At 41.9% G+C, this 18189-nt stretch overlaps 1 protein-coding gene across 1 annotated transcript in view; it reads left to right on the top strand.

The window, feature by feature from the left end:
- LOC140824184 (uncharacterized) overlaps positions 1-14961 on the top strand; it is a 30300-nt gene extending 15339 nt beyond the window's left edge. Inside the window, exon 5 of the mRNA XM_073185779.1 lies at positions 14913-14961. Coding sequence (XP_073041880.1) covers positions 14913-14961 — 49 coding nt within the window. The remainder of the gene's footprint in view (positions 1-14912) is intronic.
- Positions 14962-18189: the final 3228 nt, after the last annotated feature.

The following is an 18189-nucleotide window of genomic DNA, read 5'->3' as shown; positions in this document are numbered from 1 at the left end:
CATGTGGTATTTCTTTGTTATGGATTGCAATTGGCGTATACGGATGTTGTATAGCCAGTAATATGGGATCGATTCGGCTAGTGAAATGAGTTGGATGTTAAACTCTGTTATACAGTTCTTCTGATAGATTTGGCTTGATGATGGGTGAGTTCGAGGACGAACTCAGATCTAAGAGGGGGAGAAATGTAATGCCCGAGAATTTAATTACCGTAATCTGAAATGATTTGGATATGATTACTGTAATCGGAGATTAATCCGGAATGATTTATTAAATTAAATCGAGATGATTATAGACGGGACGCGTTCTTGTTAGATTTTGAAAGGAAGAATATTGCGTGTGCGTGACTCGAAGGTCTCGCGCATATGCGCGAGAAGTGTACGCGCATATGCGCGAGCCATGCGAGAAGCCAAGGGAGAAATCCAGAAGGTTTGGCGCACATGCGCGGTGTAAGTGCGCGCACATGCGCGGCAAGGCATGTATAGTATTTAGATTCCATTACCTTCCGCAGTTATATCTTAAAACGAAAAAATTTGTAGACCCTGTTTTATCTTAATTGATAATTAAATCCCAAAGATGATTAGCGTCCAGGTCCCCACACAGGGAAGGCAAACGTTGTGGCAGATGCTTTGAGTCGTAAATCGAGTGCTTCTTTGAGTTCTTTGATTCAGAGGCCATTGTTGATGGACTTGCATCAAGAGGATATTTCTTTGGTAGTTCCGGGAACCATTGCTCGCCTTTCAGCATTGGTCATTCGGACTACGTTGACGGACAGGATCTGTAGAGAGCAGGCGACTGATTTGCAGTTGACAGAGTTGAGAGCTAGAGCTTAGGAGAGGGGTAACTCAGAGTTTGGTTCGAATGGTGATGGTTTGGTGACTTTCAGAGACCGTATTTGTGTTCCTATTGGCGATGATATTCGACGAGACATTCTGACAGAGGCTCATACCGCGCCATACTCGATTCATCCAGGCAGTACGAAGATGTATCAGGATCTTAGTCGACTCTACTGGTGGCCAGGTATGAAGAAAGATATTGCTTTGTTCATTTCTCAGTGCCTTACTTGTCAGCAGGTGAAGATTGAGCATCAGAGACTTGCTGGGACATTGCTATCTTTGCCGATTCCTCAGTGGAAGTGGGAGCACATTACGATGGATTTCGTGACTGGTCTTCCCAGAGTGCAGAAAGGTTATAATTCCATTTGGGTCATTGTTGATCGGTTGACCAAGTCAGCGCACTTTCTCCCAGTCAAGACGACGTACTCCATGAATCAGTATGCCGAGGATTATATTGCAGAGATTGTTAGACTTCATGGTGTCCCTGTGTCGAGCATGTCTGATCGTGATCCTAGATTTACCTCTGAGTTTTGGAAGAGTCTGCACAGAGCTATGGGATCACGGTTAGCGTTCAGTACAGCTTATCACCCTCAGAGTGACGGTCAGTCAGAGAGAGTCATTCAGATTCTTGAGGATATGCTCAGAGCTTGTACTATTGATTATTCTGGTAGCTGGGATTCTAAATTTCCACTTGTGGAGTTCACGTACAACAATAGCTACCAGGCGTCGATTGGGATGGCACCGTATGAGGCACTTTATGGCAGGAAGTGCAGATCGCCTTTGTATTGGGATGGGGTTGGCGAGAGGAAGATGTTGGGACCAGAGTTGGTCCAGCAGACGGCCGATGTTGTTGTTGTGATCAGAGAGAGGATGAAGACTGCACAATCGAGACAGAAGAGCTATGCAGATGTTCGTCGTAGACCTTTGCAGTTCGAGGTTGGCGATCACGTGTTTCTGAAAATACCACCTCTCAAGGGTGTGATGCGTTTTGGCAAGAAGGGCAAGTTGAGTCCGAGGTTTATTGGCCCTTTTGAGATATTGGACAGAGTTGGTGACAGAGCCTACAGATTAGCCCTACCGCCTGATCTTGACAGAGTTCACAATGTGTTTTACGTATCGATGCTCAGGAAGTATGTTGCGAATCCTTCCCATGTTCTTCACCACGAGCCATTGGACTTGACGCCGAGTTTGACGTACCAAGAGATTCCGGTCCAGATTTTGGATCGCACAGTTAGAGTTTTGAGGAACAAAGAGATCGGCATCGTTAAAGTCCTTTGGAGGAACCATTTGATCTAGGAGGCTACGTGGGAACCAGAGGATGAGATGAGAGAGAAGTATCCTGAGTTATTCGTGCAGTGACGTCAATTTCGCGGACGAAATTCCTCTAAGGAGGGCAGATTGTAATAGCCGAGCCTGGTGTACGGTACGATTTAAGTTTCGTTTGTTTATTTGGGTTTGTGATTAGATGTTTAGAGTTGTGTTTTGGGCCATAGTATTATTGGTAATTATTGTCTTGAGGTGTTAGTTGTTGTTGATTGTTTGTTTCAGAGTTTCGGATCGATTTTAGTTGCGTTGGTTTTGTTCATTGCCGTAGCAAGAGTGCACCCGCGCTCTTAGAGGAGTGCCCCCGCGGTGTACTGTTCATGATTTTGGATTTGGGAAGCCGTAGTAGCACCGCACCCGTGGTAGTGCAAGGACCGCACCCGCGGTGTGCACCGTACCCGCGGTACTTACAGTGCCGCACCCGCGGTGTTCGTGGTTCAGGATTTTTGTGGTGTGCCGTGAGCTCAGCGCACCCGCGGCCCTTGTGTTGACGCACCCGCGGTGGAGGTATGGGCGAGATATTTAGTACCTTTTTGATTGAGTTGACTTCATTTCTACCTTACCTTTCCTCCATTTTCGATTTCCCTCTCTTCTTCCAAGGGTTTTCTCCATTTTCTTTTGCTTCCTATCTTCGATTCTTGGATCTAGTTCGATTTTCGACTTGAGATCGAGGTTCTCCTTGGTGCTAGGAAGCTTAGGTAAGTTTTTGGTTGAGTTCTATCATGGTTTTTGGTAATGAGATGCTATAGGTTGATGTATTGGTTGGTTTAAATGATTATTTGACTTGTATTTTTGGATATAGAGTTGATTTTGGTATTATTTATGGATTATTGTTGTAGGTGGTGTACCAAGAGTATAGTTTGGAGGTGTTCTATTGGTTGTAAGTGGAATTTCATCCCTTTGCTCATATGATGTTATATGTATTGTATTTCAAAGGTTTCAAAGTGTTATTTCCTTCAATTGATCCATTGTTATGTATTGATTCCATTGATTATCTATTGGAGGCATTGTATGTCTCATTTATTGAAAAAGGGAATACAAGAGAAAAGATATAGTTTCCAAAGTGATTGTTTAAATGCTATTGAGAATTCAAATGTTTTTATTGGATTGATTGAATCATAGTCAGAGCATTGCATGCAATTAGTTGATCAACAACCATAGGCTTTTATCCCTCACAGTTATCGATTTATATCGATGGGATATTTGCAACCACATTCAGAGATACAATTGATATCAATCCAACCAGAGAAAAGAGAAATACCATCGTATTGCTATCCTATTGCTATGTTATTGCTACAGTTATTGCTACAGTATTCATGTTTCAGAATTGATGGTATTTATGATTTTAAAGTCATGCTTTACAGAGTATACTATGTATCATTGCTATGTAGAGTTCCACTTGCTGAGTTTTTATACACATTTCAGTTATTTTCATGTGATGCAGATAAGAGCGACAGACCAGGACGTTGACTGTGGTCAGAGGTCATATGCATACGAAGATTGGAAGGAAGATTATTTTGTTATCATTTTGGGACATGATCATAGAAATGATTGTTTGGTGTTTTGTATATCATTTGAATGATCATGTATTTATTTTGTAAACATTTTATGAAATGTATTTTGAAACTCCTTCCATTTGAAAGAAAATTTTAAATTCCGCTGTATTTTTATCGTTACGGGTCAGGGTGTCACATATATAGTATCTCTGTCTCTGTACCTATATCCCATCGATATAAATCGATAACTTTGAGGGATATAAGCCTATGGTCGTTGATCAACTAATTGCATGCAATCTCTGACTATGTATCTATCAATCCAATAAATCATTTAAACTCTCTCTTTGGCATTAAATCAAACACTTTGAAGACTCTTTTCTCTTGTATTCTCTTTTTCACAATTGAGACATAAAATGCCTCCACAATATACAACAAAATGTATCAATACATAACATGAATCAAATGAAGGGAATAGCACATTAAAACCATTGAAACACCATACATCTAATATTATGTGAGCACAAGGAATGAAATTCCACTTACAACCAATAGAAACCTTGATTCTATACTCTTGGTTGAATTCCTACAACAATAAACCATGTATTGTACCATCAACATCTCAATAATCATAAACCCATATCAGTTAATCCATAAAACCAACACCATCAACAAACCCAATACTTCCCCCAACATCAAAACCAAGAAATAATCAAAGCCACAAGTTTAACTTAGCTCCTTGAACCCACAAGAACCTTAATCTCACCACAAATAACCAACAAGAAGCTTGAATCAAAGATAGGAAATGAAAAGAATGGAACCCTAGCTCTCCCTTGAAGAGAAGAATCGAGAAGAATGAAGAAAGAATGAGAGAAAAGTGAGCCAACCCATGCCTTATATTCACTTAAAATCGAAAAACACGCTTCTAATTTTCATAGACCGCGGGTGCGCTGCTTCTCCGACCGCGGGTGCGCTATGCTCTCGGCAACTCATCCAAAAATCCCAAAATGACGACCGCGGGTGGGCTCCTAAATGGACCGCGGGTGCGCTATGGTCTCTGCACGAACACCGCAGGTGCGCTACACCATGCACCGCGGGTGCGCTGAGGCTACTGGACAACATCCAAAAATATGAAAACGTCGACCGCAGGTGCGGTGCCTTCTCTACCGCGGGTGCGGTCTAGTGTCGGCCAAAAAACCGCGGGTGCGGTGGCTTACTGACCATGGGTGCGCTGACAACTGGAGCAAACAACAAACTCTATGCAACAAAATCGAATCGTAAAGCCACTTCTCTTCATAATTTGGAAACACTTTCAACAAGAAAGTTGTACATCTATAACTTATCTAACCACCCCAATTGGCCTCATACCAATTGGCTCAACATACTAATTACCATAAATTAAATCGTAACGACGCTACAATGATCGCCACACAACAAATATAAACATCAACACTATAAACCATAAATCAAGATCCTTAACATCCAAACCATACTAAACTCAACAAAATAGTCAATAATCATATGAAATCTTAGACCGTACCGTTCACCAGGCTTGTCTATTACAAAAATCTTCTTATTTCTCTAGTGAAAAATAAGAAGGGTTTTAGCTAGTTGGTGGTGGGCCTAATTTTGGAGAAAGGAGGAGGCTTGTAGATTTGTCGTGCCTTGAAGAGCTTAGTTGTATATCAACTAAGTTGGAGCAATTATCAATCTTGAGAGATTGATAGGTAACGATTTCTCAACACCCTATGAATGTCATAGTTGTGTTATTGTATATGTTACATGCTAGTACAAGAGGTGCTAAAATTTTTCTTGTAAAAATCGAAATTTTTGAACTTCCGTTGCGCATTTCAACACCTTAAAATCGATCCCTTTCAATGCTTCCCTCCACAAGTTCTGTAGTAAGGTCCTGTATAACTCTAGCCCTAACTGGTCTGTCTCGAGCCACTATACTGGATGAACTGCTTCCAGATCTCTTGAACTGCTTTCCTCTCGCTTTCAAGAATTTTTTCTTTCCACCACTACTGATGCCACTCTCAAATCGGGGAGGTGGTTGTTGTGGTCTCGTTGCTGGAAGCACAAACGAAGCTACTCTTTGACTCATCAGACCGGCTTCTTCTCACTTCGCTCTGTTCAAGGCATCAGTAAAGTTGTTCGGTCTCCCAGTGTTCACCAGAATAAAAGTTTCAGGATTCAGGCCATTAATGAACTGATCAGCAAAGGCTTCGTCATTTTCAGCCACATGTGGAGCAAATCTGAGTAATGTGGAGAACTTAGCCACATATTCCTCAATTTTTAGATGCCCCTGTCTCAAATTGGAAAACTCGATCCCCTTGTACTTCCTGTACGACACTGGAAAGAATCTATGATAAAACTCAGTTCTAAATACATTCCAGGTAATAACTGTACCTCGATGCTCCAAGGCCCGCTTTGTTGTAATCCACCAGTTCTTTGCCACATCATGCAACTGGTGCCCTATCAGTTTCACCTTTCATTCATCCATGTAATCCAAGGACTCGAACAACATCTCAAAATCGTCTAACCAACTCTCGCAATTAACTGCAGTCTTAGTACCCTTCAGAGTCGGTGGATGGAATGACTGAAATCTCTTCAGTAATGTGACACCCCGATCCTCTTTTAAAATAAATACGCAGCGGAAATAAAATTTTCTCTTTAAAATATACGGAAGGAGTTTCAAAAATACATTTCATCAAATATCTTTACAAAATAAATACATGATCATTTAAATGACATAACAAAAACAAAACATCATTCCTATGATCATGCCAAAATCCTCCTTCCAACGGTGTATGCATATGACCCCCGATCTACAGTCAACGTCCCGAGGCACCACTCTGATCTGCATCACATGAAAATAACTGAAATGAGAATAAATCTCAGCAAGTGGAACTCTTATATAACAATGAACAATAACTCTGTAAAACATCTCTTTGAAATCATAAATACCATCAACTCTGAACTGTAAACTCTGAATATCAATAATATAGCAATAGCATAAAATATGATGGTATTTCTCTTTTGCTCTGGGGATTGATATCAATAGTATCTCTGCTCTGGGGTTGCTCGTATCCCAAATCGATATAAATACCGATAACTCTGAGGGATATAAGCCTCTGGGCGATGATCATCTAATATTGCATGCAATCTCTGACTATGTATTTATCAATCCGAAAACATTTAAACTCTTCTCTGGTTTTAACAATCACTTTGAACTCTATATATCTCTTTGTATTCCCTTTAATCAATAATGAGACATACAATGCCTCCAATACATATAACAATACATACTATGGATCAAATGAAAGGGAATAACACAATAAACTCTTTGAAACACATACATATAAAATCATGTGAGCAAAAGGAATGAATTTCCACTTACAAACCACAACAAACACCTCAACTTAGCCCTTGATCACCACCTACAACAAATAATCCACAAATAACACCAATATCAACTAAATATCCAAGATTACAAGCTAAATAATCCATAAATCCACATAAACAACCAACCTAAACAACTCTTAATTTACAACCTTAACAGAATCGCACCAAAAACTTACCCAAGCTTCCTAGCACCAAGGAGAACGTCGAACTCAAGTCGAAATTCCAAACAAACGCTTGAATCGAAGATAGGAAGTGAAAGAAATGACCAAAAACCCTTGCAATGGAGAGAAATGCGAAAATGAGAAGGAAAGAAAAAGGAAAAGTGATGGCCAACCACTCCAAAATCGACTAAATATCTCGCCCATACCTTCACCGCGGGTGCGCCAACACAAGGACCGCGGGTGCGCTGAGCTTTCGGCAGTCCACAAAAATCCTGAACCACAGACACCGCGGGTGCGGCACTGCAAACAGCGCGGGTGCGGTCTCCACCGCGGGGGCGGTCACTACAACGCCGCGGGTGCGGTGTGCTCACGGCAAAACACTATTCCCATGCAACAAAAATCAAACCGAAACGCTGAAACGAACAACCAACATCATCTAATACCTCAAGACAATAAAACTAACAATACTATAGCCCAAAAATACAACTCTGAACATCTAATCAAATATCCCAAATAACAAACGAAACTTAAATCGTACCGTACACCGGGCTCGGCTATTACAATCTCCCCCCCTTAAGGGAATTTCGTCCGCGAAATTGACGTCACGGCACGAACAACTCAGGATACTTCTCTCTCATCTCATCCTCTGGTTCCCACGTAGCCTCCTCTAACAAATGGTTCCTCCAAAGAACTTTGACAATGCCGATCTCTTTGTTCCTCAGAACTCTAACTGTGCGATCCAAAATATGAATCGGAATCTCTTGATATGTCAAATTCGGCGTCAAGTCCAATGGCTCATGGCGTAGAACATGGGAAGGATCTGCAACATACTTCCTGAGCATCGAAACGTGAAACACATTATGAACTCTGTCAAGATCTGGAGGTAGGGCTAATCTGTAGGCTCTGTCACCAACTCTGTCCAAAATCTCGAATGGACCAATAAATCTAGGACTCAACTTGCCCTTCTTGCCAAATCTCATCACACCCTTGAGAGGTGCTATCTTCAGAAACACGTGGTCGCCAACCTCGAACTGCAAAGGTCTGCGACGAACATCTGCATAGCTCTTCTGTCTGGACTGGGCAGTCTTCATCCTTTCTCTGATAACAGCAACAACATCGGCAGTCTGCTGGACCAACTCTGGTCCCAACATCTTCCTCTCACCAATCTCGTCCCAATACAAGGGCGATCTGCACTTCCTGCCATAAAGTGCCTCATACGGTGCCATGCCAATCGTCGCCTGGTAGCTATTATTATAAGTGAACTCAGCCAAAGGCAACAAAGAATCCCAGCTACCTGGAAAGTCTATAGTACACGCTCTGAGCATATCCTCAAGAATCTGAATGACTCTCTCTGACTGACCATCACTCTGAGGATGATAGGCTGTACTGAACGCTAATCGCGAACCCATAGCTCTGTGCAAACTCTTCCAAAACTCTGAAGTAAATCTGGGGTCACGATCAGACACGATCGACACAGGAACACCATGAAGTCTGACAATCTCTGCTATGTAGTCCTCGGCATACTGGTTCATCGAATACGTCGTCTTGACTGGAAGAAAGTGCGCTGACTTAGTCAATCTATCAACGATAACCCAAATAGAATTGAAACCTCTCCGCACTCTGGGAAGACCAGTCACGAAATCCATCGTAATATGCTCCCACTTCCACTGAGGAATCGGCAACGACAACAATGTCCCAGCAGGTCTCTGGTGCTCAATCTTCACCTGCTGACAAGTAAGGCACTGAGAAATGAACACGGCAACATCCTTCTTCATACCTGGCCACCAGTAGAGTCGACGAAGATCCTGATACATCTTCGTACTGCCTGGATGAATCGAATACGGCGCGGTATGAGCCTCTGTCAGAATAACTCTACGAATATCGTCGCCAGAAGGAACACAAATACGACCTCTGAAAGTCACCAAACCATCACCATTCAAGGCGAACTCTGAATTACCTCTAATCTCTGCTCTATCTCTCAACTCTGTCAACTGAACATCAGTCGACTGCTCTCTACGAATCCTGTCCGTCAAAGAAGATCGAATAACTAACGCTGAAAGACGAGCAATGGTGCCTGGAATCACCAGATCAATATCCTCTCTCTGCAAATCCATCAGTAACGGTCTCTGAATCAAAGAACTCAATGAAACACTCGACTTGCGGCTTAAAGCATCAGCCACAACATTCGCCTTCCCTGGGTGATAACTGATAGTTACATCGTAATCCTTGACAAGCTCTAACCACCTCCTCTGCCGCATATTGAGCTCTTTCTGCGAGAACAGATACTTCAAACTCTTGTGGTCTGTGAAGATCTCACACTTTTCGCCATACAGATAATGTCTCCAAATCTTAAGGGCGAAAACCACAGCTGCTAGCTCCAAATCGTGCGTCGGATAATTCTTCTCATAATCCTTCAACTGGCGAGAAGCATAGGCAATGACCTTACCTCTCTGCATCAACACTGCACCGAGACCCTTCTTCGACGCATCGGTAAAGACCACAAAATCCTCTGAACCACTGGGCAATGCGAGAATAGGAGCTGACGTCAATCTATCCTTCAACTCCTGAAATGCGCTCTGGCAATCTATAGACCACTCGAACTTCACAGTCTTCCTTGTCAGATTGGACAATGGCAGGGCAATCTTGGAAAAATCCGAAATAAAACGACGATAATAACCCGCCAAATCAAGGAAACTGCGTACCTCTGAAACAGTCGTAGGAATAGGCCACTTCTGAATCGCCTCTATCTTCATCGGATCAACAGCAATGCCATCCCTCGAAACGACATGGCCTAGAAAAGAAATCTGATCCAGCCAAAACTCACACTTCTTCAACTTAGCAAACAACCTCCGCTCTCTCAGCAACTGGAGAACAACTCTGAGATGCTCTGAATGAAGCTCTCTGGTCTTGGAATAGATCAATATATCGTCGATAAAGACAATGACGAAGCTATCCAAATACGGCTTGAACACACGGTTCATCAGGTCCATGAAAACAGAAGGGGCATTGGTCAAACCAAAAGACATCACGAGAAACTCATAGTGACCATACCTGGTCCTGAAAGCCGTCTTAGGGATATCAGACTCCCTAACCTTCAACTGATAGTAGCCAGACCGAAGATCAATCTTCGAGAAAACAGTGGCACCCTGGAGTTGGTCAAATAGATCGTCAATCCGTGGCAACGGATACTTGTTCTTGATCGTCACTTTGTTGAGCTCTCTGTAATCGATACACAGACGCAAAGACCCGTCCTTCTTCTTAACAAATAGAACCGGAGCTCCCCAAGGCGAAGAACTCGGACGAATGAAACCCTTATCTAGAAGATCCTGCAACTGCGTCTTCAACTCTTTCATCTCGGTAGGAGCCATCCTATACGGAGCCTTAGAAATAGGAACCGTACCTGGAGCAAGATCAATAACAAACTCTACATCTCTATCCGGCGGCAAACCCGGAACATCATCCTCAAACACATCCGCAAACTCCCTCACCACATCAATATCATCAATATTCAACTTAATCAGTCTATCCATATCCACAACAGATGCTAGAAAAACATCACAACCTCTACACAATAGCCTCTCAGTACCAAGACACGAAATAAAAGGAAGGACCAGCGAAGTACCTGAGCTGGCGAGAACTCCTCCCTGGTCAACATCTTCCTTAGTCACCGTCTTAGCAACGCAATCAATAACAGCACGATAGGTCGACAGCCAATCCATGCCAAGAATAACATCAAAGGCAACCATCGGGATCACAATCAAATCAGCAAAGACCTCTCGATCAACAAAACGAACGGGGCACGCATACACTATGGAAGTCGGGCACAAAACATCTCCCGAAGGCAAAACAACACTAAGCTGAAGGGGAATAACAGAAGGAACTATACCCAAAGATCTCAAAAACAATTCAGACATAAAAGAATGAGTAGCACCAGTATCAATCAAAGTAGTAGCTACTCTGCCTGAAATCAAAATGGAACTAGAGATTACAGAAGAATTACGATTAATACCTTCCTTAGTCATCGAAAAGATACGACCCTGCACCTTCTCCTGGCTAGCTCCCCTAGGACAATCTCTGGAAATATGGCCTGGCATGCCACAACGATAGCAAGAACGAGTGCCAAATCTACACTCTCCACGATGGGGTCTGCTACACTTGGGACACAAAGATCTCTCAGAATCAGACGGAGCAACTGGCACTGACGGTGGCCTAGGACTCTGATCCACCTTGCCCTTCCCCTTGAATCGATCTCTGCCACGCTGACCTGAACTCTGGCCTCTTTGAACATTAGCCTGGTGCCTCGCCTGTCTCTCCCTGGCGATATCCTTCTCGTCCTGCTCTGCTAGCAACGCCTTGGACACAATCTCTTTGAAAGTCACAGCCTTGGACATATTGATATCACGCCTGATCTCCGCTCTAAGGCCTCGAATGAAGTGAGCGCCTTTATCTTTATCACTGGTAGCAATGTACGGAGCAAAAAGGCAACCCTCCTCGAACTTGAGAATATACTCGTCCACATTCAAGCTCCCCTGACGAAGCTCCAAGAACTCTGTGACCTTCCTCGCTCGCAGTGCATCAGGAAAGTACTTGTCGTAGAAAAGCTCAGTAAACTCAGACCACTTCAAAGTAGAAACATCAATGCCAACCTTGGTCGCATTCCACCACAAACGTGCAGCTTTAACCAGCATGAAAACAGCACAACTGATACGGTCTCTGTCCTCATAGTGGAGATGATCAAAAATCGCCTCCAAAGCCTTGACCCACTCTACTGCAGCTAAAGGATCGGAGCTGCCTGGAAACTCGGGTGGATCCATCCTCTTAAACGCAGAAAAGATAGCATCAGAACCAACTGCTACTGGAGCAACCTGCCCCCTACCTTGGTCTCTGCCCTGGCCTGCTCCTTGCAGTCTAAGCAACTGCTGGATCTGCTCACTGTGAACCTTAGCCTGCTCCTTCAGTAACTTGCCGAACTCGTCGACAACTCTCGAGGACGAACTATCCTCCCCCTCTGACGCCTTACGCTTAGGAGGCATCCTCTACTCTACAATGCTCACAAGATACCAATCAATACATAACAATAGATAGATGCAAAGAAAACATACCCGGACAGTTGAAAGTAGACGAAGTCATATGCATTGGTCCGAAGAACACCGCTCTGATACCACTAAATGTGACACCCCGATCCTCTTTTAAAATAAATACGCAGCGGAAATAAAATTTTCTCTTTAAAATATACGGAAGGAGTTTCAAAATACATTTCATCAAATATCTTTACAAAATAAATACATGATCATTTAAATGACATAACAAAAACAAAACATCATTCCTATGATCATGCCAAAATCCTCCTTCCAACGGTGTATGCATATGACCCCCGATCTACAGTCAACGTCCCGAGGCACCACTCTGATCTGCATCACATGAAAATAACTGAAATGAGAATAAATCTCAGCAAGTGGAACTCTTATATAACAATGAACAATAACTCTGTAAAACATCTCTTTGAAATCATAAATACCATCAACTCTGAACTGTAAACTCTGAATATCAATAATATAGCAATAGCATAAAATATGATGGTATTTCTCTTTTGCTCTGGGGATTGATATCAATAGTATCTCTGCTCTGGGGTTGCTCGTATCCCAAATCGATATAAATACCGATAACTCTGAGGGATATAAGCCTCTGGGCGATGATCATCTAATATTGCATGCAATCTCTGACTATGTATTTATCAATCCGAAAACATTTAAACTCTTCTCTGGTTTTAACAATCACTTTGAACTCTATATATCTCTTTGTATTCCCTTTAATCAATAATGAGACATACAATGCCTCCAATACATATAACAATACATACTATGGATCAAATGAAAGGGAATAACACAATAAACTCTTTGAAACACATACATATAAAATCATGTGAGCAAAAGGAATGAATTTCCACTTACAAACCACAACAAACACCTCAACTTAGCCCTTGATCACCACCTACAACAAATAATCCACAAATAACACCAATATCAACTAAATATCCAAGATTACAAGCTAAATAATCCATAAATCCACATAAACAACCAACCTAAACAACTCTTAATTTACAACCTTAACAGAATCGCACCAAAAACTTACCCAAGCTTCCTAGCACCAAGGAGAACGTCGAACTCAAGTCGAAATTCCAAACAAACGCTTGAATCGAAGATAGGAAGTGAAAGAAATGACCAAAAACCCTTGCAATGGAGCGAAATGCGAAAATGAGAAGGAAAGAAAAAGGAAAAGTGATGGCCAACCACTCCAAAATCGACTAAATATCTCGCCCATACCTTCACCGCGGGTGCGCCAACACAAGGACCGCGGGTGCGCTGAGCTTTCGGCAGTCCACAAAAATCCTGAACCACAGACACCGCGGGTGCGGCACTGCAAACAGCGCGGGTGCGGTCTCCACCGCGGGGGCGGTCACTACAACGCCGCGGGTGCGGTGTGCTCACGGCAAAACACTATTCCCATGCAACAAAAATCAAACCGAAACGCTGAAACGAACAACCAACATCATCTAATACCTCAAGACAATAAAACTAACAATACTATAGCCCAAAAATACAACTCTGAACATCTAATCAAATATCCCAAATAACAAACGAAACTTAAATCGTACCGTACACCGGGCTCGGCTATTACAAGTAATGTCTCCATCGGTGTTGTTGTTACATCCATTGGAGGATTCGAAGTGCTACCCTGTTCCGGTACTCTTCGAGGAGGCATATCTGATTATCAAAAGAGTTAGCCATCACAATTAACAATTCTGTCTCAGTCCCTTTCTGATCATCTTACATTTGATCAAGAATCGGTTCTGATCCATTCTCAATAACACACATTACCATATCAAAATCAGGTAATCAGGTAAACATGTATTAAAGCAGTAAATCATGCTAGCAATCAAAAGCAAGGAAAAAAAACTCAATCTACCCCGCTCACTAGCTCCTATCTCAGTCTAAAGGATCTATCGCTCGGATACCACCTGTTGTGGGGACCCAGACGCTAATCATTTTCTTAACCATCATTGGGACAATTTAATCAATTATAGTAAACTGGGTCTAATTTTTTTTAAACAGTATTAAATGCGGAACGTAATGGAATTCATTCTAATATACATATCAGTATAAAAGTACAAGTCTTGTACAACATACATCAAACTTAAACTAAGGTTCAACAACTAATGTCAAGTGCTGAATCCTATCTACAGCAACGTCAAAGTCTGTGGTCTCCACACTAATCATAATCACTCGCCATCTCCTCGACCCTGATCCTGTCCCACCTGTTGTCATGCACACATACAAACATGACAACAGCCGGATAACTCCGGTGAGAAATATATCCCAGTAAAAATCAACGAAACACGCAATCATATAACAACGTAAAAGCATGTAAGAAATATCAGTCACATGTATCAAAATCTGAAACATAATCAATATAAAATCATTAATCAGACTTGTGACTCCACGTCTCAGACTAGACTCAATTCTAGTCTAGGGATCCCGATTTCCAGATGTTGGCATTCCTATATCGAATTCAGTAATAGAAGAAACTCCAATTCTATTCAATCGATATAACCAAACATTCGGTGTCTTCACCTATCCTTCACAGACTGTGGCACTATCGCCAATTCACTATCTTGTGACAATGTGCAATGTGCCAGTGGCGATTCCATCTCTATCGGAACTTATGACACAAGATCACTCGTCTAATACTCATCTAAGACATGCTTCTATAAATCAATAGAACAAGCATATCAATTCAAATCAATGTAAATAATAACAATAAGTATGTGATTTAGAAAAACTCAAGTATATCCTACTCGAGTCGTTCTCCCGGTACCACATTGACTTATACCTTTCTTTTATTGCAGTTATGACGGCGCTCCTGTCTGGAATTCAAAGTCTCTCAACACTCAATCTGGAAATAAAAATATCAATAGTACCATATCAATATACTACTCAAATCAATACCAATCTGATCAATCTAGATTTAAGTCAAAATCAACAGCATAACGGAACGATCCCGATATTCCCGTCAATACAACATCAGCAAATAATAATTATAATTACAGAACTCAAATATGTCCCAATATCAATCAATATAATCTGAAAAACCATAACAATTCTGTAATCAATCTGTTTCTCAATCTGACTTCGATTCTACGATGTCTAACATGTAAAGAACATCATATATGAATCCTATTCAATTATGGCAATAGCATAATTCCAAATGATATCAGAAATTAATCAAACTTATGGCCTGTAATAGCTATCAACGATCCGATCACAGTATTGAAGTCAGATTACAATTCGGACGGACATATTTTGTACGATTGAAACATGAAGCACAAGAAGCTAAACTTTCTCCCGGAAGCTCTCGTTCCTTTCTCCCTTGTTATCTGATAGGTTTAGGTGCTTGTTTTATATATATATATTGCATGTTCAAGGGGCAAGTGGCTTCACATATGTATTGCACGTCTCGTGCATATGCACGACATCACTCGGCGCATATGCGCGAGACACTATGTCTCGGCGCGTAGCATGCACAGCAGCTCGCGCATATGCGCGCCCTCACTCGGCGCATATGCGCGAGGCCCTTGTCCATTCTTCACAACTCTCGGGTACCCATGCGCACATGCACGGACACACGTCGTGCATCTGCGTGAGGTTCTCTGCCTGCCTCGCGCATATGCGCCCTCTCAAGTCGCGCATATGCGCGAGGGGTCCAGTCCTCGCACATAATTCAGTCTTTTTTTCGCTTTCCCAGTCTAATCTGTTCTGTCTATAATCACATCACAATTATCCACAAATCATATCAGATTACAATAATAAAAATTTCGGGCATTACAGCGGCGCCATTTATGGGTGCTGTGGCGCCCGAGCTACTGGCCTGCCAGTGCCGTGGCGCTGCCTGGCAGTGCCTAGGCTCCAGGTCTTCGGCAGCACTGCCACCTGCAGCGTTCTGCGGCAGCTTCTCAAATAATGCTCTAGAAATACCATTTCATTTCATAATTAGGAAAAGTGGTAAACATGAAAGTTATAGTCCTATGTCTTAGCTTGCATCTCAAATTGGCCTCATGTCATTTGAAGGTCAGAGTAAAGAGTTATTCAAAATCTCCCAACATGTTTCATATAAAGAACAACGATACAAACGACACATTTCGGGGCGCTTTGGCTTGTCTTCCACAATGATTTGAACAAAACTCAACACATGAAAGTTTTAACCTTATATCTTATCTTTCTAATGGAAGTGACCTCACATTATTGGATCAATACATAAAACATTATTGTGACACCCTGACCCGTTACAATTAAAAGTACAGCGGAATTTAAAATTTTCTTTAAAATATGGAAAGAGTTTCAAAATACATTTTATAAAAGTGTTTACAAAATAACAACATGATCATTCCAATGACATAACAAAATACAAAATATCATTAGTGTGATCATGTTACAAAATGGTACAAAATAATCATCCTTCCAATCTTCGTATGCATATGACCCCCATCCACAGTCAACGTCCCGGTCCGTCGCTCTTATCTGCATCACATGAAAATAACTGAAATGAGAATAAATCTCAGCAAGTGGAACTCTTACATAGCAATGATACATAGTATATTCTGTAAAACATGGCTTTTAAATCATAAATACCATCGACTCTGAAACATGAATAACGTAGCAATAACTGTAGCAATAGCAATGGCAATAGATAGCAAAACGATGGTATTTCTCTTTTCTATGGTTGGATTGATATCAATAGTATCTGTGACTGTGGTTGCCAATATCCCATCGATATAAATCGATAACTGTGAGGGGATAAAAGCCTATGGTCGATGATCATCTAATTGCATGCAATGCTATGGCTATGATTAATCAATCCAATAAAACATTTGAATTCTCAATAGCATTTAAGGCCGTCGTTTCGCAATCTCATAATATCTCTTGTATTCCCTTTTTAACAATAGTGAGACATCAATGCCTCCAATAGATAATCAATGAAATCAATACGTAACAATGGATCAATGGAAGGGAATAACACTTTGAAACCTTTAAAACACGATACATATAATATCATGTGAGCACAAGGGATGAAATTCCACTTACAAACCAATAGAACACCTCCAACTATACTCTTGGTACACCACCTACAACAATAATCCATAAATAACACCAATATCAAGACTAAATCCAAGAGTCCATGCTAAATAATCCATAGAACCATCAAAACATCAAATCCAAAATAACCCTTAACTCGAAACCTCATTAGAATCGCACCAAAAACTTACCTAAGCTTCCTTATACCACGGAGAACGATGATTTCAAGTCGGAAATCCAAATAACTCCAAGAATCAAAGGTAGGAAGCTAAAGAAATGGATGAAAACCCTTGCCAATGGAGGGAAATCTCGAATGGAAGGGAAAGAAATGGATAAGGTATGGCCAACAACTCCCAAAAAGTAGCTAAATATCTCGCCCATACTTACACCGCGGGTGCGCCAACACAAGGACCGCGGGTGCGCTAAGCTCACGGCAACCAAAATAAATCCCATGCACGATCACCGCGGGTGCGGTGCTACAAATACCGCGGGTGCGGTCTCACCGCGGGTGCGGTCCTTGCACTGCCGCGGGTGCGGTGATGCCACGGCCCTCCAAATCCAAAATCATGAATAGTACACCGCGGGGGCACTCATCTAAGAGCGCGGGTGCACTCTACTCACGGCAATGAACAGTAACAAAACAACTAAAATCGATTCGAAACGCTGAAACAAACAATCAACACCAACTAACACCTCAAATAAATAATAACCAATAATACTATAGCCCAAAACACAACTATAAACATCTAATCACAAAACCCAATTAACACAATAAAGCTTAAACCGTACCGTACACCGGGCTCGGCTATTACAATCTCCCCTCCTTAGAGGAATTTCGTCCTC

Source organism: Primulina eburnea, chromosome 2, assembly GCF_022965805.1.
Source record: "Primulina eburnea isolate SZY01 chromosome 2, ASM2296580v1, whole genome shotgun sequence".
NCBI lineage: Eukaryota > Viridiplantae > Streptophyta > Magnoliopsida > Lamiales > Gesneriaceae > Primulina > Primulina eburnea.
Note: the sequence above shows the minus strand (reverse complement) of the source record. Positions and strands in the feature narration are given on the sequence as shown.